This window comes from Eleutherodactylus coqui, chromosome 1 (genome assembly GCF_035609145.1).
Source record: "Eleutherodactylus coqui strain aEleCoq1 chromosome 1, aEleCoq1.hap1, whole genome shotgun sequence".
Lineage (NCBI taxonomy): Eukaryota > Metazoa > Chordata > Amphibia > Anura > Eleutherodactylidae > Eleutherodactylus > Eleutherodactylus coqui.
In genome coordinates this window covers 536,645,635-536,666,764 of record NC_089837.1, presented here as the reverse complement: position 1 = coordinate 536,666,764, position 21,130 = coordinate 536,645,635, and the positions used below count along the sequence as shown (strand labels likewise).

Below are 21,130 nucleotides of genomic sequence, written 5' to 3'. Positions count from 1 at the left end.
TACCACGCTCCTCATGTTGGCGGGTGTAGGGGGTTACCACGCTCATCATGTTGGCGGGTGTAGGGGTTACCACGCTCATCATGTTGGCGGGTGTACGGGTTACCACAATGGCGTTTGTAGGGCTTACCACGTTCGCCATGTTGGCGGGGGTAGGGGGTTACCACGCTCATCATGTTGGCGGGTGTAGGGGTTACCACGCTCACCATGTTGGCGGGTGTAGGGCTTACCACGTTCACCATGTTGGCGGGTGTAGGGGGTTACCACAATGGCGGGTGTAGGGCTTACCACGTTCGCCATGTTGGCGGGTGTAGGGGGTTACCACGCTCATCATGTTGGCGGGTGTAGGGGTTACCACGCTCATCATGTTGGCGGGTGTAGGGGTTACCACATTCACCATGTTGGCGGGTGTAGGGCTTACCATGCTCATCATGTTGGCGCGTGTAGGGCTTACCACGTTCACCATGTTGGCCGGTGTAGGGGGTTACCACGTTCATCATGTTGGCGGGTGTAGGGGTTATCACGTTCACCATGTTGGCGGGTGTAGGGGTTACCACAATGGTGGGTGTAGGGATTACCACAATGGCGGGTGTAGGGGGTTACCACGCTCATCATGTTGGTGGGTGTAGAGGGTTACCACGCTCATCATGTTGGCGGGTGTGGGGGTTACCACGCTCAGCATGTTGGCGGGTGTAGGGGTTACCACAATGGCGGGTGTAGGGGTTACCACGCTTACCGTGTTGGGGTTACCACAATGGCGGGTGTAGGGCTTACCACGCTCATCATGTTGGCGCGTGTAGGGGTTTCCACGTTCACCATGTTGACAGGTGTAGGGGTTACCACAATGGCGGGTGTAGGGCTTACCACGTTCACCATGTTGGCGGGTGTAGGGGGTTACCATGCTCACCATGTTAGCGGGTGTAGGGCTTACCACGTTCACCATGTTGGCAGGTGTAGGGGGTTACCACGTTCACCATGTTGGCGGGTGTAGGGGGTTACCACGTTCACCATGTTGGCGGGTGTAGGGGTTACCACGTTCACCATGTTGGCGGGTGTAGGGGTTACCACGTTCACCATGTTGGCGGGTGTAGGGGTTACCACGTTCACCATGTTGGCGGGTGTAGGGGTTACCACGCTCACCATGTTGGCGGGTGTAGGGCTTACCACGTTCACCATGTTGGCGGGTGTAGGGGGTTACCACAATGGTGGGTGTAGGGCTTACCACGTTCGCCATGTTGGCGGGTGTAGGGGGTTACCACGCTCATCATGTTGGCAGGTGTAGGGGGTTACCACACTCATCATGTTGGCGGGTGTAGGGGTTACCACGCTCATCATGTTGGCGGGTGTACGGGTTACCACAATGGCGGGTGTAGGGCTTACCACGTTCGCCATGTTGGCGGGTGTAGGGGTTACCACGCTCATCATGTTGGCGGGTGTAGGGGTTACCACGCTCATCATGTTGGCGGGTGTACGGGTTACCACAATGGCGGGTGTAGGGCTTACCATGTTCGCCATGTTGGCGGGTGTAGGGGGTTACCATGCTCATCATGTTGGCGGGTGTAGGGGGTTACCACGCTCATCATGTTGGCGGGTGTAGGGGTTACCACGCTCACCATGTTGGCGGGTGTATGGGTTACCACAATGGCGGGTGTAGGGCTTACCACGTTCGCCATGTTGGCGGGTGTAGGGGGTTACCATGCTCATCATGTTGGCGGGTGTAGGGGGTTACCACGCTCATCATGTTGGCGGGTGTAGGGGGTTACCACGCTCATCATGTTGGCGGGTGTAGGGGTTACCACGCTCATCATGTTGGCGGGTGTAGGGGTTACCACGCTCATCATGTTGGCGGGTGTAGGGGTTACCACGCTCACCATGTTGGCGGGTGTATGGGTTACCACAATGGCGGGTGTAGGGCTTACCACGTTCGCCATGTTGGCGGGTGTAGGGCTTACCACGTTCGCCATGTTGGCGGGTGTAGGGGGTTACCACGCTCATCATGTTGGCGGGTGTAGGGGTTACCACGCTCATCATGTTGGCGGGTGTAGGGGGTTACCACAATGGCGGGTGTAGGGCTTACCACGTTCGCCATGTTGGCGGGTGTAGGGGGTTACCACGCTCATCATGTTGGCGGGTGTAGGGGTTACCACGCTCACCATGTTGGCGGGTGTAGGGGGTTACCACGCTCATCATGTTGGCGGGTGTAGGGGTTACCACGCTCACCATGTTGGCGGGTGTAGGGGTTACCACAATGGCGGGTGTAGGGGTTACCACACTAGTGTTAGACCATGTTGTGACCCGTCGGTCACATAGAGCCGGTGATCAGGGTGGCGCTGCACATCAGAGGGGTGACTTGTGGTTGTATTGATGATCCCTCTGTGGTCCTCACCGCTGACGTTTCTCGCTGTCTGGTTTTGTTTAGGGCCTGCGGTGCGGTGTAATCCCAACTACCTCGGACTGCGGTTCCTGAGTGCAGAGGGACAAGGTCATTGTCAGTATACATAGCCTGAGCGGCTCTATGCACGGGCCTATCTGCCCTAGTCTTATGCTTCTGCTATGGCCACTATTAACCCTTTACTTCTGCTGCTACTTCTCACTGCATCTAAAAGTCTTTTTTTCCGTTTCACCAAATCCACGATTTACGCTGGGATTCGCCTAATCACCACTTGTATTTTAATATTTCTGCCCCAGCATCCTGTTTCAGCGCTGTTCTCAGCGGTCTCTATGGGCTCCCTCCAGGCTCCTCGTACCTGCCTAGTGAGGAGCGGCCGGGACCCCCACTCTAGAGATCAGTGGCGTCTCAGGGAATACAGATGTGGATTGTATGCATTCAGCCTGAAGTGCGGATTTGGTATCTTCCCTTATCGGGGCTATTTTCCTTCTCTGTGATGTCATCGGGGCTATTTTCCTTCTCTGTGATGTCATCGGGGCTATTTTCCTTCTCTGTGATGTCATCGGGGCTATTTTTCCTTTCCCTCTGATGTCATCGGGGCAGTTACTTCTTCTTTTTGAGGGGCTTATGCTCTTCCTGAAAGAAAAGTGTTCCCGTAAACAAGGTTTTTCTGGCCTTTCACAGGATAATTACGACATGTGACGCCGAGTAACTTTTTGACTTCTTTACTTTATTGACCTTGTGTTGTGTTATTGACCTGGAGTTTACCCAGCATGTCTTTTATACTCCAGCCACATCCAGAGCTGCAGTCATAATTCTGATGCTTTACTGTTTCCTGGGTCCAGTGCATTGTGGAAGCTCAGATGGCAGATCCCACTGAAGTCTATGGAGGTGGCCACCAGGAGTGGGTAGCTGGTCGTTTGCATGTGTCTGGATAGGGCTTATTTTGCAGCTTCACCAGATGCGGGTCACCTCTGGGTTTGTCCCAATCACAACTGTTCCTTTTTATTATCATAGACTCATAGAATGTTAGGGTCATCGGGACCTCCGGGGTCATCGGGTCCAACCCCCTGCTCAGTGCAGGATCACTAAATCATCCCAGACAGATGTCTGTCTGGCCTCTGAACACTTCCATTGAAGGAGAACTCACCACCTCCAGTGGTAACCTGTTCCACTCATTGATCCCCTCACTGTCTAATATCTAATCTGTGTCTCCTCCCTTTCAGTTTCATCCCATTGCTTCTAGTCTTTCCTTGTGCAGATGAGAATAGGGCTGATCCCTCTGCACTGTGACAGCCCTTCAGATATTTGTAGACCGCTATTAAGTCTCCTCTCAGCCTTCTCTTCTGCTAAACATTCCCAGATCCTTTAACCGTTCCTCATAGGACATGATTTGCAGACCGCTCACCATCTTGGTAACTCTTCTCTGAACTTGCTCCAGTTTGTCTGTCTTGTATAAAGTGGGGTGCCCAGAACTGGACACAGTATTCCAGATATTACAATTTGGCAAACTCTGAATTCTGAAGCACTAGTTAGGGGTAGAGCCGGAGCATGAGGATGGTCCCCAGTCTACCAGGGGTCAGGCATGGGGTCTACTGTTCATGGACACCATGAATGATGGCGTGGAGATGGCCCTGATGCACCAGAGGTCAGTGAGGGGGTCTCTTATTCTCTTGCTTGTCCCCTTATAGTGTGATACTGGTGATATGAGACTCAGGGAGGAAATTCATCTGTACTTCATGATTTGTCTGACTCTTTTCTTCTTTCATTCTGTTCTTCTTTTGTTTCCTGCCTCGCACCCATCATTATTTTCTCCTTTTGCATCATTGTCCTTTCTCCTTTTGTGTTATCTATCCACATCTTCTCGCTGTTCTCATCTGTCTCCCCCTCACACCATTACTGCTTCCTTCTTCTATCCACATCTCTCATCCATCTCACTGTTCTCCTCCTCCTGCACCATTACTCCTTCCTTCTTCTATCCACATCTCTCATCCATCTCACTGTTCTCCTCCTCCTGCACCATTACTCCTTCCTTCTTCTATCCACATCTCTCATCCATCTCACTCTTCTCCTCCTCCTGCACCATTACTCCTTCCTTCTTCTGTCTGCATCTCTCATCCATCTTGTTTTTCTCCCCCTCCTCCTGCACCATTCCTCTTTATTCTATCCACATCCGTCATCCATCCATCTCACTCTTGTCCTCCTCCTCCTCTTCCACCTCCCCCTACGCCATTACTCTTTCCTTCTTCTGTCTGCATCTCTCATCCATCTCACTCTTCTTCTTCTCCTCCTCCTACAACGTTACTCCTTCCTTCTTCTGTCCACATCTCGCATCCATCTCGCTCTTCTCCTCCTCCCGCACCATTACTCCTTCCTTCTTCTGTCTGCATCTCTCATCCATCTTACTCTTCTCCTCCTGCACCATTACTCTTTCTTCCTATCCAAATCTCTCATCAATATTACTCTTCTCTTCCTCCTCCTGCACCATTACTCCTTCCTTCTTCTATCCAACTCTCTCATCTATCTCACTCTTCCTCTCCTCCTTCTCCCATACCATTACTCCATCCTTCTTCTATCCTCATCGCTCATCAATCTTGCTCTTCTCTTCCTCCTCCTGCACCATTACTCTTTCCCTCTTCTATCCACATTACTCCTCCATCTCACTCTTATTCCCCTCCTGCACCATTACTCCTTCCTATCCACATCTCTCATCATCTCACTCTTGTTCTCCTCCTCCTCTTCCTCCTCCCCCTACACCATTACTCCTTCCTTCTTCTGTCTGCATCTCTCATCCACCTCACTCTTCTTCTTCTCCTCCTACACCGTTACTCCTTCCTTCTTCCTATCCACATCTCTCATCCATCTTACTTTTCTCCTCTTCCTCCCGCACCATTACTACTTCCTTCATACTATCCACATCTCTCATCCATCTTACTCTTCTCCTCCAACACCATTGCTCCTTCCTTCTTCCTATCCACATCTCTCATCCATCTCACTCTTCTCTTCCTGTTCCCGCACCATTACTCCTTCCTTTTTACGATCCACATCTCTCATCAATCTCACTCTTCTTTTCCTCCTCCTCCTATACCGTTACTCCTTCCTTCTTCTGTCTGCTTCTTTCATCTATCTCACTATTCTCCCTCCGCACCATTACTTCTTCCTTCTTCTGTCTCCATCTCACATTTCTTCTCCTCTTCTTGCACAATTACTCCTTCCTTCTATCCACATCTCTCATCCATCTTACTGTTCTCTTCCTGCTCCTCCACCATTACTCCTTCCTTCTATCCACATCTCTCATCCATCTCACTCTTCTCTTTCTCCTCCTGCACCATTACTTCTTGCTTCTTCTAACTGCATCTTTCATCAATCTCACTATTCTCCTTCTATGCCGTTACTCCTTCCTTCTTTTGTCTGCTTCATTCATCCATCTCACTATTCTCCCTCCACACCATTACACCTTCTTCCTATCCACATCGCTCATCTATCTTACTCTTCTCTTCCTCCTCCCGTACCATTACCCCTTCCTTCTTCTATCCACATCTCTCATCCATCTCACTCTTCTTCTCCTCCTGCACCATTCCACCTTCCTTCTTCCTATCCAAATCTCTCATCCATCTCACTCTTCTCCTCCTCCTCCTCCTGCGCTATTACTCCTTCCTTCTTCTATCCACATCTCTCATCCATCTCGCTCTTCTTCTCCTCCTCTTGCACCATTACTCCTTCCTTCTATCCACATCTCTCGTTCATCGCACTCTTCTCTTCCTCCCCTACACCATTACTCCTTCCTCCTTCTATCCACATCTCTCATCCATCTCACTCTTCCTCTCCTCTTCCTACGCCGTTACTCCTTCCTCCTTCTATCCACATCTCTCATCCATCTCGCTCTTCTCTTCCTCCTCCTGCACCATTACTCTTTCCTTCTTCTATCCACATCTCTCATCCATCTCACTCTTCTTCTCCTCCCCTTACGCCGTTACTCCTTCCTTCTTCTGTCTGCTTCTTTCATCCATCTCACTATTCTCCCTCCGCACCATTACTTCTTCCTTCTTCTGTCTCCATCTCACATTTCTTCTCCTCTTTTTGCACAATTACTCCTTGCTTCTATCCACATCTCTCATGCATCTTACTTTTCTCTTCCTCCTCCTGCACCATTACTCCTTGCTTCTTCTAACTGCATGTTTCATCAATCTCACTATTCTCCCTCCGCACCAATACACCTTCTGCCTATCCACATCTCTCATCAATCTTACTCTTCTCCTCCTCCTCCCATACCATTACTCCTTCCTTCTATCCACATCTCTAACCCATCTCGCTCTTTTTGTCCTCCTCCCGCACAATTTCTCCTTCCTTCTTCTATCCACATCGCTCATCAATCTTGCTATTCTCTTCCCCCTCCTGCACATTACTCTTTTTCTCTACTATCCACATTACTCATCCATCTCACACTTCTCTTCCTTCTCCTGCACCATTACTCCCTTTTTCTTCTATCCACATCTCTCATCCATCTCACTCTTCTTCTCCTCCTCCTCCTGCACTATTACTCATTTTTCCTATCCACATCTCTCATCTATCTCACTCTTCTCTTCCTCCTCCTTCACCATTACTCCTTCCTTCTTCTATCCACATCTCTCATCCATCTCACTCTTCTCCTCCTCCTCCTCCTCCTGCACTATTACTCCTTTTTCCTATCCACATCTCTCATCTATCTCACTCTTCTCTTCCTCCTCCTGCACCATTACTCCTTCCTTCTTCTATCCACATCTCTCATCCATCTCACTCTTCTCCTCCTCCTCCTCCTGCACTATTACTCCTTTTTCCTATCAACATCTCTCATCCATCTCACTCTTCTCCTCCTCCTGCACCATTACTCTTTCTCTCTACTATCCACATCTCTCATCCCTCTCACTCTTCTCTTCCTCCTCCTGCACCATTACTCCTTCCTTCTTCTATCCACATCTCTCATCTATCTCACTCTTCTCTTCCTCCTCCTTCACCATTACTCCTTCCTTCTTCTATCCACATCTCTCATCTATCTCACTCTTCTCCTCCTCCTCCTCCTCCTGCACTATTACTCCTTTTTCCTATCCACATCTCTCATCTATCTCACTCTTCTCTTCCTCCTCCTGCACCATTACTCCTTCCTTCTTCTATCCACATCTCTCATCCATCTCACTCTTCTCCTCCTCCTGCACCATTACTCTTTCTCTCTACTATCCACATCTCTCATCCCTCTCACTCTTCTCTTCCTCCTCCTGCACCATTACTCCTTCCTTCTTCTATCCACATCTCTCATCTATCTCACTCTTCTCTTCCTGCTCCTCCACCATTACTTCTTGCTTCTTCTATCCACATCTCTCATCCATCCCACTATTCTCCCTATCCTGCACCATAACGCCTTCCTTCTATCCACATCTCTCATCCATCTTACTCTTCTCCCCCTCACACCATTACTCCTTCCTTCTTCTATCCACATCTCTCATCCATCTCACTCTTCTCTTCCTCCTCCTGCACCATTTCTCCTTTCTTCTTCTATGCAAATCTCTCATCCATCTCACTCTTCTCCTCCTCCTGCACCATTACTCATTCCTTCTTCTATCCACATCTCTCATCCATCTCACTGTTCTCCTCCTCCTGCACCATAACTCCTTCCTTCTTCTATCCAAATCTCTCTTCCGTCTCACTCTTCTCTTCCTCCTCCTGCACCATAACTCCTTCCTTCTTCTATCCACATCTCTCATCTATCTCACTCTTCTCTTCCCGCTTCTCCACCATTACTCCTTCCTTCTTCTATCCATATCTTTCATTCATCTTACTGTTCTCCTCCTCCTCCTGCACCATTACTCTTTCTCTCTACTATCCACATCTCTCATCCATCTCACTCTTCTCCTCCTCCTGCACTATAACTCCTTCCTTCTTCTATCCAAATCTCTCTTCCGTCTCACTCTTCTCTTCCTCCTCCTGCACCATTACTCCTTCCGTCTTCTATCCACAATTCTCTTCCGTCTCACTCTTCTCTTCCTCCTCCTGCACCATTACTCCTTCCTTCTTCTATCCACATCTCTCATCCATCTCACTCTTCTCCTCCTCCTGCACCATTACTCCTTCCTTCTTCTATCCACATCTCTCATCCATCCCACTATTCTCCCCATCCTGCACCATAACGCCTTCCTTCTATCCACATCTCTTATCCATCTTACTCTTCTCCCCCTCACACCATTACTCCTTCCTTCTTCTATCCACATCTCTCATCCATCTCACTCTTCTCTTCCTCCTCCTGCACCATTTCTCCTTCCTTCTTCTATCCACATCTCTCATCCATCTCACTCTTCTCCTCCTCCTGCACCATAACTCATTCCTTCTTCTATCCACCTCTCTCATCTATCTCACTCTTCTCTTCCTGCTCCTCCACCATTACTCCTTCCTTCTTCTATCCACATCTTTCATCCATCTTACTTTTCTCCTCCTCCTCCTGCACCATTACTCCTTCCTTCTTTTATCCACATCTCTCATCCATCTCGCTCTTCTCTTCCTCCTCCTGCACCATTACTCCTTCCGTCTTCTATCCACAATTCTCTTCCGTCTCACTCTTCTCTTCCTCCTCCTGCACCATTACTCCTTCCTTCTTCTATCCACATCTCTCATCCATCTCGCTCTTCTCCTCCTGCACCATTACTCTTTCTCTCTACTATCCACATCTCTCATCCATCTCACTCTTCTCTTCCTCCTCCTGCACCATTACTCCTTCCGTCTTCTATCCACAATTCTCTTCCGTCTCACTCTTCTCTTCCTCCTCCTGCGCCATTACTCCTTCCTTCTTCTATCCACATCTCTCATCCATCTCACTCTTCTCCTCCTCCTGCACCAATTCTCCTTCCTTCTTCTATCCACATCTCTCATCCATCTCACTCTTCTCTTCCTCCTCCTGCACCATAACTCATTCCTTCTTCTATCCACATCTCTCATCTATCTCACTCTTCTCTTCCTGCTCTTCCACCATTACTTCTTCCTTCTTCTATCCACATCTTTCATCCATCTTACTTTTCTCCTCCTCCTCCTGCACCATTACTCTTTCTCTCTACTATCCACATCTCTCATCCATCTCACTCTTCTCCCCATCCTGCACCATTACTCCTCCATTCTTCTATCCACATCTCCCATCCATCTCACTCTTCTCCCCATCCTGCACCATTGCTCCTTTTTCCTATCCACATCTCTCATCCATCTCACTCTTCTCTTCCTCCTCTTTCACCATTACTCCTTCCTTCTTCCTATCCACATCTCTCCTCCATCTCACTCTTCTCCCCATCCTGCACCATTACTCCTTTTTCCTATCCACATCTCTCATCCATCTCACTCTTCTCCTCCTGCATCATTACTCCTTCCTTCTTTTATCCACATCTCTCATCCATCTCACTCTTCTCCTCCTCCTCCTGCACCATTACTCCTTTTTCTATCCATATCTCTCATCCATCTCACTCTTCTCCTTCTCCTCCTGCACCATTACTCTTTCCTTCTTCTATCCACATCTCTCATCCATCTCACTCTTCTCCTCCTCCTCCTACACCATTTCTCCTTCCTTCTGTCCACATCTCTCATCAATCTCACTCTTCTCCTCCTCCTGCACCATTTCTCCTTCCTGCTTCTATCCACATCTCTCATCCATCCCACTCTTCTCTTCCTCCTCCTGCACCATTTCTCCTTCCTGCTTCTATCCACATCTCTCATCCATCCCACTCTTCTCCCCATCCTGCACTATAACGCCTTCCTTCTATCCACATCTCTCATCCATCTTACTCTTCTCCCCCTCACACCATTACTCCTTCCTTCTTCTATCCACATCTCTCATTCATCTCACTCTTCTCTTCCTTCTCCTGCACCATAACGCCTTTCTTCTCCTATCCACATCTCTCATCCATCTCACTCTTCTCCTCCTGCACCATTACTCCTTCCTTCTTCTATCCACATCTCTCATTCATCTCACTCTTCTCTTCCTCCTCCTGCACCATTACTCCTTCTTCTATCCACATCTCTCATCTATCTCACTCTTCTCTTCCTGCTCCTTCACCATTACTCCTTTTTCCTATCCACATGTCTCATCCATCTCACTCTTCTCCTCCTCCTGCACCATTACTCCTTCCTTCTTTTATCCACATCTCTCATCCATCTCACTCTTCTCCTCCTCCTCCTGCACCATTACTCATTTTTCCTATCCACATCTCTCATCCATCCCACTCTTCTCCTCCTCCCGCACCATTACTCCTTCCTTCTTTTATCCACATCTCTCATCCATCTCACTCTTCTCCTCCTCCTCCTGCACCATTACTCATTTTTCCTATCCACATCTCTCATCCATCCCACTCTTCCCCTCCTCCTGCACCATTACTCCTTCCTTCTTCTATCCACATTTCTCATCCATCTCACTCTTCTCCTTCTCCTGCACCATTTCTCCTTCCTTCTTCTATCCACATCTCTCATCCATCTCACTCTTCTCTTCCTCCTTCTGCACCATTACTCCTTCCTTCTTCTATCCACATTTCTCATCCATCTCACTCTTCTCCTCCTTCTCCTGCACCATTTCTCCTTCCTTCTTCCTATCCACATCTCTTATTCATCTCACTCTTCTCTTCCTCCTCCTGCACCATAACTCCTTTCTTCTCCTATCCACATCTCTCATCCATCTCACTCTTCTCCTCCTCATGCACCATTACTCCTTCCTTCTTCTATCCACATCTCTCATCCATCTCACTCTTCTCCTCCTCCTGCACCATTACTCCTTCCTTCTTCTATCCACATCTATCATCCATCTCACTCTTCTCTTCCTCCTCCTGCACCATTTCTCCTTCCTGCTTCTATCCACATCTCTCATCCATCCCACTCTTCTCCCCATCCTGCACTATAACGCCTTCCTTCTATCCACATCTCTCATCCATCTTACTCTTCTCCCCCTCACACCATTACTCCTTCCTTCTTCTATCCACATCTCTCATTCATCTCACTCTTCTCTTCCTTCTCCTGCACCATAACGCCTTTCTTCTCCTATCCACATCTCTCATCCATCTCACTCTTCTCCTCCTGCACCATTACTCCTTCCTTCTTCTATCCACATCTCTCATTCATCTCACTCTTCTCTTCCTCCTCCTGCACCATTACTCCTTCTTCTATCCACATCTCTCATCTATCTCACTCTTCTCTTCCTGCTCCTTCACCATTACTCCTTTTTCCTATCCACATGTCTCATCCATCTCACTCTTCTCCTCCTCCTGCACCATTACTCCTTCCTTCTTTTATCCACATCTCTCATCCATCTCACTCTTCTCCTCCTCCTCCTGCACCATTACTCATTTTTACTATCCACATCTCTCATCCATCCCACTCTTCCCCTCCTCCTGCACCATTACTCCTTCCTTCTTCTATCCACATTTCTCATCCATCTCACTCTTCTCCTTCTCCTGCACCATTTCTCCTTCCTTCTTCTATCCACATCTCTCATCCATCTCACTCTTCTCTTCCTCCTTCTGCACCATTACTCCTTCCTTCTTCTATCCACATTTCTCATCCATCTCACTCTTCTCCTCCTTCTCCTGCACCATTTCTCCTTCCTTCTTCCTATCCACATCTCTCATCCATCTCACTCTTCTCCTCCTCATGTACCATTACTCCTTCCTTCTTCTATCCACATCTCTCATCCATCTCACTCTTCTCCTCCTCCTGCACCATTACTCCTTCCTTCTTCTATCCACATCTATCATCCATCTCACTCTTCTCTTCCTCCTCCTGCACCATTTCTCCTTCCTGCTTCTATCCACATCTCTCATCCATCCCACTCTTCTCCCCATCCTGCACTATAACGCCTTTCTTCTATCCACATCTATCATCCATCTCACTCTTCTCTTCCTCCTCCTGCACCATTTCTCCTTCCTGCTTCTATCCACATCTCTCATCCATCCCACTCTTCTCCCCATCCTGCACTATAACGCCTTCCTTCTATCCACATCTCTCATCCATCTCACTCTTCTCCTCCTCCTGCACCATTACTCCTTCCTTCTTCTATCCACATCTATCATCCATCTCACTCTTCTCCTCCTCCTGCACCATTACTCCTTCCTTCTTCTATCCACATCTATCATCCATCTCACTCTTCTCCTCCTCCTGCACCATTACTCCTTCCTTCTTCTATCCACATCTCTCATCCATCTCACTCTTCTCCTCCTCCTGCACCATTACTCCTTCCTTCTTCTATCCACATCTATCATCCATCTCACTCTTCTCTTCCTCCTCCTGCACCATTTCTCCTTCCTGCTTCTATCCACATCTCTCATCCATCCCACTCTTCTCCCCATCCTGCACTATAACGCCTTCCTTCTATCCACATCTCTCATCCATCTCACTCTTCTCCTCCTCCTGCACCATTACTCCTTCCTTCTTCTATCCACATCTATCATCCATCTCACTCTTCTCCTCCTCCTGCACCATTACTCCTTCCTTCTTCTATCCACATCTCTCATCCATCCCACTCTTCTCCCCATCCTGCACTATAACGCCTTCCTTCTATCCACATCTCTCATCCATCTTACTCTTCTCCCCCTCACACCATTACTCCTTCCTTCTTCTATCCACATCTCTCATCCATCTCACTCTTCTCTTCCTCCTCCTGCAACCATAACTCCTTTCTTCTCCTATCCACATCTCTCATCCATCTCACTCTTCTCCTCCTCCTGCACCATTACTCCTTTCTTCTCCTATCCACATCTCTCATCCATCTCACTCTTCTCCTCCTCCTGCACCATTTCTCCTTCCTTCTTCTATCCACATCTCTCATCCATCTCACTCTTCTCTTCCTCCTTCTGCACCATAACTCTTTTCTTCTCCTATCCACATCTCTCATCCATCTCACTCTTCTCTTCCTCCTCCTGCACCATAACTCCTTTCTTCTCCTATCCACATCTCTCATCCATCTCACTCTTCTCTTCCTCCTTCTGCATCATAACTCCTTTCTTCTCCTATCCACATCTCTCATCCATCTCACTCTTCTCCTCCTCCTGCACCATTTCTCCTTCCTTCTTCTATCCACATCTCTCATTCATCTCACTCTTCTCCTCCTCCTGCACCATTTCTCCTTCCTTCTTCTATCCACATCTCTCATTCATCTCACTCTTCTCCTCCTCCTGCACCATTACTCCTTTCTTCTCCTATCCACATCTCTCATCCATCTCACTCTTCTCCTCCTCCTGCACCATAACTCCTTTCTTCTCCTATCCACATCTCTCATCCATCTCACTCTTCTCTTCTTCCTTCTGCACCATTACTCCTTTCTTCTCCTATCCACATCTCTCATCCATCTCACTCTTCTTCTCCTCCCGGGTCATCACTCTTTCCTTCTTCTTTCTACACCACTCCTCCTCTCCATCTTCTCATGCATGTTCCATTTCCTCTCCACATATCTTCTTTCTCATCTGCCATACTTCCTATCTTGCACACTTGTCTTCTGTTCTTTTGAACGGTTTCTCCTTCCGGTTTTCCCTCAATCTTCTATGTTCCTCCTGATCCTTTGTGCTTCTTTAGAAGCTCTGCCCCACATTTTCAGTTTTCCCAGAACTCCGCTCATTTCTCCCAGCCAGTCAGCGGCCTGCAGGATAGCCAATCATGATAGAGACTCAGGTAAACATTAGGGAGCTTTAGGTAGTTGTAGAACTAGTACTTAGACCTGTATTAGTAATACCGAGGCGTCATATTCGTGCCCTCTCCCTTATTAGTTGCGCATTTTATCATGTGACCCTCGCATCCGCTGCTTTACATGGTAGTTTGATGACCCAGAATACAGTACCACATGTGTGGAACGTAGGCACCCGGCTCGCTGGTTGGGGAGGTGCAGCATTGGTGGACTATGCAGCTGGCGACCTGCTATGATCTGACTTTCAGTAGCCAAAGCCTGGAGAAATGTTGTGAGTAGGATGCCAGGAGTCACACATCACAAGAGGAGATTATTCAGGACCTGCGGCTTGTACTCCATCACCACATCTATAAACCCTAGCTGACCGACCCCTTGTGGGATCTAGGGGTCTTTTTAAACGATATTGCAAGCAGTGATTGTGATCATGCCGTGTTCTTCATTAGAGAGTGAGATTGCAATGTCTTCTTTTCAAGGATCCATGTCTCAGCCAACCTCGCACCCCTCGCTCACATCGGAGGAGCTGTCCCGGGGTTTAGCTGTGGAAAAGTTTGACATGGTGAAAAAATGGGGGATCAACACATATAAAGTAAGAGACATTTCAAATACTGTAAATCACGCCTTCCCCGCCGCTCTGCCTCCTTCCCCGCTGCTCTGCCGCCTTTTCTGCTGCTCTGCCGCCTTCCCGCCTCCGCCTGCTTTTCCTACTGTTGTACTCTGTGCAGCCCTGTCTGACTTGCTGCCCTCACCCGCTGTGCCACCTCTCCCGGTATCCCACTATATCTGTCACTAACTTCCTGCTCTTTCCTGCAGTGCACAAAGCAGTTAATCTCAGAGCGCTTTGGCCGGGGGTCTCGTACGGTGGACTTGGAGCTGGAGACTCAAATTGAGCTACTCAGAGACACTAAGCGGAAGTATGAAGGGGTCCTGCAGCTGGCCAGAGCTCTGACGGCCCACTTCTACAGCCTGGTGCAGACACAGAGGGCCCTCGGGGATGCCTTCTCTGACCTTAGCCAGAAATCACCAGAATTACAGGTTTGCGACCCCAGGAAACTAACTTACTCTCCAAAGCATCAATCGTATCCCCTAAGCACCATATCCTGGGAGCAGCTTCTTAAGAACATCATGAAAATCCCCTCCACCATCACCATACCCTGTCCACCTTCCCTCTACAACCACCACCATACCCTGGCCACCTTCCCTCCACAATCACCACCATACCCTGTCCACCTTCCCTCTACAACCACCACCATACCCTGTCCACCTTCCCTCTACAACCACCACCATACCCTGGCCACCTTCCCTCTACAATCACCACCATACCCTGGCCACCTTCCCTCTACAATCACCACCATACCCTGGCCACCTTCCCTCTACAACCACCACCACCATACCCTGGCCACCTTCCCTCTACAACCACCACCACCATACCCTGGCCACCTTCCCTCTACAACCACCACCACCATACCCTGGCCACCTTCCCTCTACAACCACCACCACCATACCCTGGCCACCTTCCCTCTACAACCACCACCACCATACCCTGGCCACCTTCCCTCTACAACCACCACCACCATACCCTGGCCACCTTCCCTCTACAACCATCACCACCATACCCTGGCCACCTTCCCTCTACAACCATCACCACCATACTCTGTCCACCTTCCCTCTACAACCACCACCATGCCCTGGCCATCTTCCCTCTACAACCACCACCATGCCCTGGCCATCTTCCCTCTACAACCACCACCATGCCCTGGCCACCTTCCCTCTACTGCCACCATAACCAGTACACTGTCCCTCTACCACCACCAGCACCATCATATCCTGTACACCTTCCCCCTTATCGTCACCACCATATACTGTACAGCTTCCTTCTACGGCCTCCACCGCCGCCGTGGCCTGTACAGGGCCCCTCCACCGCCGCCGTGGCCTGTACAGGGCCCCTCCGCCCCCTGGGATAATAGTATTAGGACTTTCCTCTGCCTTCATCAGTAATGATGGCCCCTCTTTCACTCTTGCTGCACATTAGGAGGAGTTCGGATACAATGCGGAGACCCAGAAGCTGCTGTGTAAGAACGGGGAGACCCTTCTTGGGGCGGTGAACTTCTTTGTGTCCAGTATCAACACACTGATAAACAAAACTATGGAGGACACCTTAATGACTGTGAAACAGTACGAGACGGCGAGGTAATCAGTGGCGCGATGTCCGCATTATACACTGTCTGTTCAGCATAGTAATTAATGGCTTGATGTCCTAACGAGGTAATGCTCCTCTCCAAGAATTGCTGTAGATGTTCCCTTACCTTGCTGGAAGTTTCCATGGACAGGTTGCCTAGGATATGACCTCTGTTCTCTAGCCAGCGGCCCCCTAGAGGTCAGATCCTGTTACCCCCTGTGCCCGTCCTCTACATGAGTGTTCTCTAGCCAGCGGCCCCCTAGAGGTCAGGTTCTGTTACCCCCTGTGCCCGGCCTCTACATGAGTGTTCTCTAGCCAGCGGCCCCCTAGAGGTCAGATCCTGCCACCCCCTGTGCCCGGCCTGTACATGAGTGTTCTCTAGCCAGCGGCCCCCTAGAGGTCAGATCCTGTCACCCCCTGTGCCCGGCCTGTACATGAGTGTTCTCTAGCCAGCGGCCCCCTAGAGGTCAGATCCTGCCACCCCCTGTGCCCGGCCTCTACATGAGTGTTCTCTAGCCAGCGGCCCCCTAGAGGTCAGATCCTGCCACCCCCTGTGCCCATCCTCTACATGAGTGTTCTCTAGCCAGCGGCCCCCTAGAGGTCAGATCCTGCCACCCCCCTGTGCCCGGCCTGTACATGAGTATGGGGTCGCTGGCTAGAAAACACATGTACATGCCAGGCACAATGAGTGTCAGGATCTAGTCCCTAGGTGCTCCTGAGCCCCCAGCTAGAGAACACTCATGTACAGGCCGGGCACAGGGGGTGACAGGATCTGACCTCTAGGGGGCCGCTGGCTAGAGAACACTCATGTACAGGCCGGGCACAGGGGGTGACAGGATCTGACCTCTAGGGGGCCGCTGGCAAGAGAACACATGTACAGGCCGGGCACAGGGGGTGACCGGATCTGAACTATAGGGGGCCGCTGGCTAGAGAACACTCATGTACAGGCCGGGCACAGGGGGTGACAGGATCTGACCTCTAGGGGGCCGCTGGCTAGAGAACACTCATGTACAGGCCGGGCACAGGGGGTAACGGGATCTGACCTCTAGGGGGCCGCTGGCTGGTGAACACTCATGTACAGGCCGGGCACAGGGGGTGGCAGGATCTGACCTCTAGGGGGCCGCTGGCTAGAGAACACTCATGTACAGGCCGGGCACAGGGGGTGACAGGATCTGACCTCTAGGGGGCCGCTGGCTAGTGAACACTCATGTACAGGCCGGGCACAGGGGGTGACAGGATCTGACCTCTAGGGGGCCGCTGGCTAGTGAACACTCATGTAGAGGAGCAGGCACAGGGAATAACAGGATCTGACCTCTAGGGGCCGCTGGCTAGTGAACACTCATGTACAGGCCGGGCACAGGGAATAACAGGATCTGACCTCTAGGGGGCCGCTGGCTAGTGAACACTCATGTACAGACCGGGCACAGGGGGTGACAGGATCTGACCTCTAGGGGGCCGCTGGCTAGTGAACACTCATGTACAGGTCGGACACAGGAGTAACAGGATCTGACCTCTAGGGGGCCGCTGGCTAGAGAACACTCATGTACAGGCCGGGCACAGGGGGTGACAGGATCTGACCTCTAGGGGGCCGCTGGCTAGAGAACACTCATGTACAGGCCGGGCACAGGGGGTGGCAGGATCTGACCTCTAGGGGGCCGCTGGCTAGAGAACACTCATGTACAGGCCGGGCACAGGGGGTGACAGGATCTGACCTCTAGGGGGCCGCTGGCTAGTGAACACTCATGTAGAGGCCGGGCACAGGGGGTGGCAGGATCTGACCTCTAGGGGCCGCTGGCTAGAGAACACTCATGTACAGGCCGGGCACAGGGGGTGACAGGATCTGACCTCTAGGGGGCCGCTGGCTAGTGAACACTCATGTAGAGGAGCAGGCACAGGGAATAACAGGATCTGACCTCTAGGGGGCCGCTGGCTAGTGAACACTCATGTACAGGCCGGGCACAGGGGGTGACAGGATCTGACCTCTAGGGGGCCGCTGGCTAGTGAACACTCATGTACAGGCCGGGCACAGGGGGTGGCAGGATCTGACCTCTAGGGGGCCGCTGGCTAGTGAACACTCATGTACAGGCCGGGCACAGGGGGTGGCAGGATCTGACCTCTAGGGGGCCACTGGCTAGTGAACACTCATGTGCAGACCGGGCACAGGGGGTAACAGGATCTGACCTCTAGGGGGCACATCTCCATAGGGTTTTACACAACTGCAAAGTACAAAGAGATGAAGCAATAAGTATGTAGGAATAGGCTGACCTGGTGGGGTGGTGCCCCACGACACCCTACAGCCTGGTTGGCCCTATATGGGTGGGGAAGAGTCTCCATCCGGTACGGCCATCCAGGATGGAGGGCATCAGTCACGGCCATCTGTCCACACCAATGCTCTGGGGCAGCCGGGTTGGGATAATGAAGAAAGGGCTGGAGGAAGATCCTCCATAAGGTAACCCACAAGAGAGTGGAGGTCCTGAGCGACCCGTCAGCTCTCCGTGAGCGGAGGGTCCGGTGCGGTGATCCAGCGGACAGGAATGATTGATGCACTGTGTGGCTGGCGGATGGAATATGGCATCACTGGTAATGCCTATCAGCCGCTCCGGCCTTCGGATCGCACTAGCCAGACTTTCTCATGCTTGCTTCCGGCGCGTGTCACGGTGGCATCCTCGCCATGTCCTCACAGGCTGCATGCACCGTTGGCCCGCCCGCCCCGCACCACATGCCTGGTTATCTACTAGTCTTCTGTCCATCTTCTCACTTTGTCCCACAAGTAATTGTTGCTGGCTGCTTCCAAGTGACCCCGACCATTACTGCTCCTCCGACTAGTGCATTGCTGTCACCTGGCTACGGGAGCCGTCGGTCGCCCAGTCCTGCCGGTTTCTCCTGTGGGTTACCCCACGGTGTCCGTCCGCCGGCGCTTTCTGCCTTCTTTTCGGTTTTCGTTTCGGTTCATGATGATTGGAGATGTTGACTTGCAGGTTGGAGTACGATGCCTACCGCGCTGACTTGGAGGAGCTGAGTCTAGGACCACGCGATGCCGCCACTCTGTGCCGCATTGAGATCGCCCAGCAGAACTTCCAGGCGCATCGCACCAAGTACGAGAAATTACGAGGGGATGTGACCATCAAACTGCGCTTCTTGCAGGAAAACAAGGTACATAGATGCATTTCACCGTAGGCCATGGTCCTCGGATACTGACCCCCACTGAGGAAAACGGGCAAGATAAGGAGTGGAAGGGGAGTTCTTGGGTGCGTCCATCCTATGACACATCGGCTATTAGCATGCATGTGGAGAGGGTGTGGCCGCTAATGAATATTCATGCATTACTAACTCAGCCGAGATTCTCCGGGCGCTCTGCGGACGCTGCGGGGGGGGGTGGGGGGGGGGGGGGGCGCTCTGCCGACGCTGCCGTTGTACCCCCGGGGGTGCTCTGCGGACGCTGCCGGGGTCGCTCTGGCCCTTGTCCCCCGGGGTCGCTCTGCCCTTGTCCCCCCGGGGTCGCTCTGCCCTTGTCCCCCTGGGGACGCTCTGCCGACGCTGCCGTTGTACCCCCGGGGGTGCTCTGCGGACGCTGCCGGGGTCGCTCTGCCCTTGTCCCCCGGGGTCGCTCTGCCCTTGTCCCCCGGGGTCGCTCTGCCCTTGTCCCCCTGGGGTCGCTCTGCCGACGCTGCCCTTGTCCCCCGGGGTCGCTCTGCCGACGCCGCCGGGGACGCTCTGCCCTTGTCCCGCGTGGTCGCTCTGCCCATGTCCCCCGGGGTCGCTCTGCCGTTCCCCCCCCCCCCCCGGGGTCGCTCTGCCGTCGTCGTCCCCCCCCCCGGGGTCGCTCTGCCGTCGTCGTCCCCCCCCCCGGGGTCGCGCTGCCGTCGTCCCCCCCCCCCCCCCCCGGGGTCGCGCTGCCGTCGCCCCCCACCCCCCCGGGGTCGCGCTGCGTCGCCCCCCCCCCCCCCCCCCCGGGTCGCGCTGCCGTCGCCCCGTCCCCCGTCCCCCGGGGTCGCGCTGCCGTCGCCCCCCCCGGGGTCGCGCTGCCGTCGCCCCCCCGGGGTCGCGCTGCCATCGCCCCGTCCCCCGTCCCCCCCGGGGTCGCGCTGCCGTCGTCCCCCCCCCCCCCCCCCCGGGTCGCTCTGCCGACGCCGCCGGGACGCTCTGCCCTTGTCCCGCGTGGTCGCTCTGCCCATGTCCCCCGGGGTCGCTCTGCCGTCCCCCCCCCCCCCCGGGGTCGCTCTGCCGTCGTCGTCCCCCCCCCCGGGGTCGCTCTGCCGTCGTCGTCCCCCCCCCCGGGGTCGCGCTGCCGTCGCCCCCCACCCCCCGGGGTCGCGCTGCCGTCGCCCCCCCCCCCCCCCCCGGGTCGCGCTGCCGTCGCCCCGTCCCCCGTCCCCCGGGGTCGCGCTGCCGTCGCCCCCCCCGGGGTCGCGCTGCCATCGCCCCGTCCCCCGTCCCCCCCGGGGTCGCGCTGCCGTCGCCCCCCACCCCCCGGGGTCGCGCTGCCGTCGCCCCCCCCCCCCCCCCCCCCCCGGGTCGCGCTGCCGTCGCCCAACCCCCCCCCCCCCCGGGGTCGCGCTGCCGTCGCCCCCCCCGGGGTCGCGCTGCCATCGCCCCGTCCCCCCCGGGGTCGCGCTGCCGTCGTCCCCCCCCCCCCCCCCCCGGGTCGCGCTGCCGTCAGGACCCCCCCACCCCCCGGGGTCGCGCTGCCGTCGCACCCCCCCCCCCCCCCCCCCGGGTCGCGCTGCCGTCGTTCCCCCCCCCCCCCCCCCGGGGTCGCGCTGCTGTCGTCCCCCTCCCCCCGGGGTCGCTCTGCGGACGCTGATTTTCTCGGTCAGTGTGGTTCTTCTGTTGTCATTCTGTATCTTGTGTCTGGCCTCTGGCCACCCTGGGGTCGGTGTCGTCCATCTAACGGCTA

At 53.0% G+C, this 21,130-nt stretch overlaps 1 protein-coding gene across 5 annotated transcripts in view; it reads left to right on the top strand.

The window, feature by feature from the left end:
• The window catches only part of ARFIP2 (ADP ribosylation factor interacting protein 2), a 65,088-nt gene extending 45,543 nt beyond the window's left edge, over positions 1 to 19,545 (top strand). For 2 of the 5 annotated variants that reach the window (XM_066588574.1, XM_066588570.1), the window contains 5 exons: positions 2,417 to 2,479; positions 14,531 to 14,643; positions 14,868 to 15,089; positions 16,087 to 16,244; positions 19,212 to 19,544. In XM_066588574.1, coding sequence (XP_066444671.1) covers positions 2,417 to 2,479; positions 14,531 to 14,643; positions 14,868 to 15,089; positions 16,087 to 16,244; positions 19,212 to 19,410 — 755 coding nt within the window. In that variant the 3' untranslated portion in view covers positions 19,411 to 19,544. Of the gene's footprint in view, positions 1 to 2,416; positions 2,480 to 14,530; positions 14,644 to 14,867; positions 15,090 to 16,086; positions 16,245 to 19,211 lie in introns of all 5 variants that reach the window. The other 3 variants (XM_066588571.1, XM_066588572.1, XM_066588573.1) reach the window with 3 other exon arrangements.
• Positions 19,546 to 21,130: the final 1,585 nt, after the last annotated feature.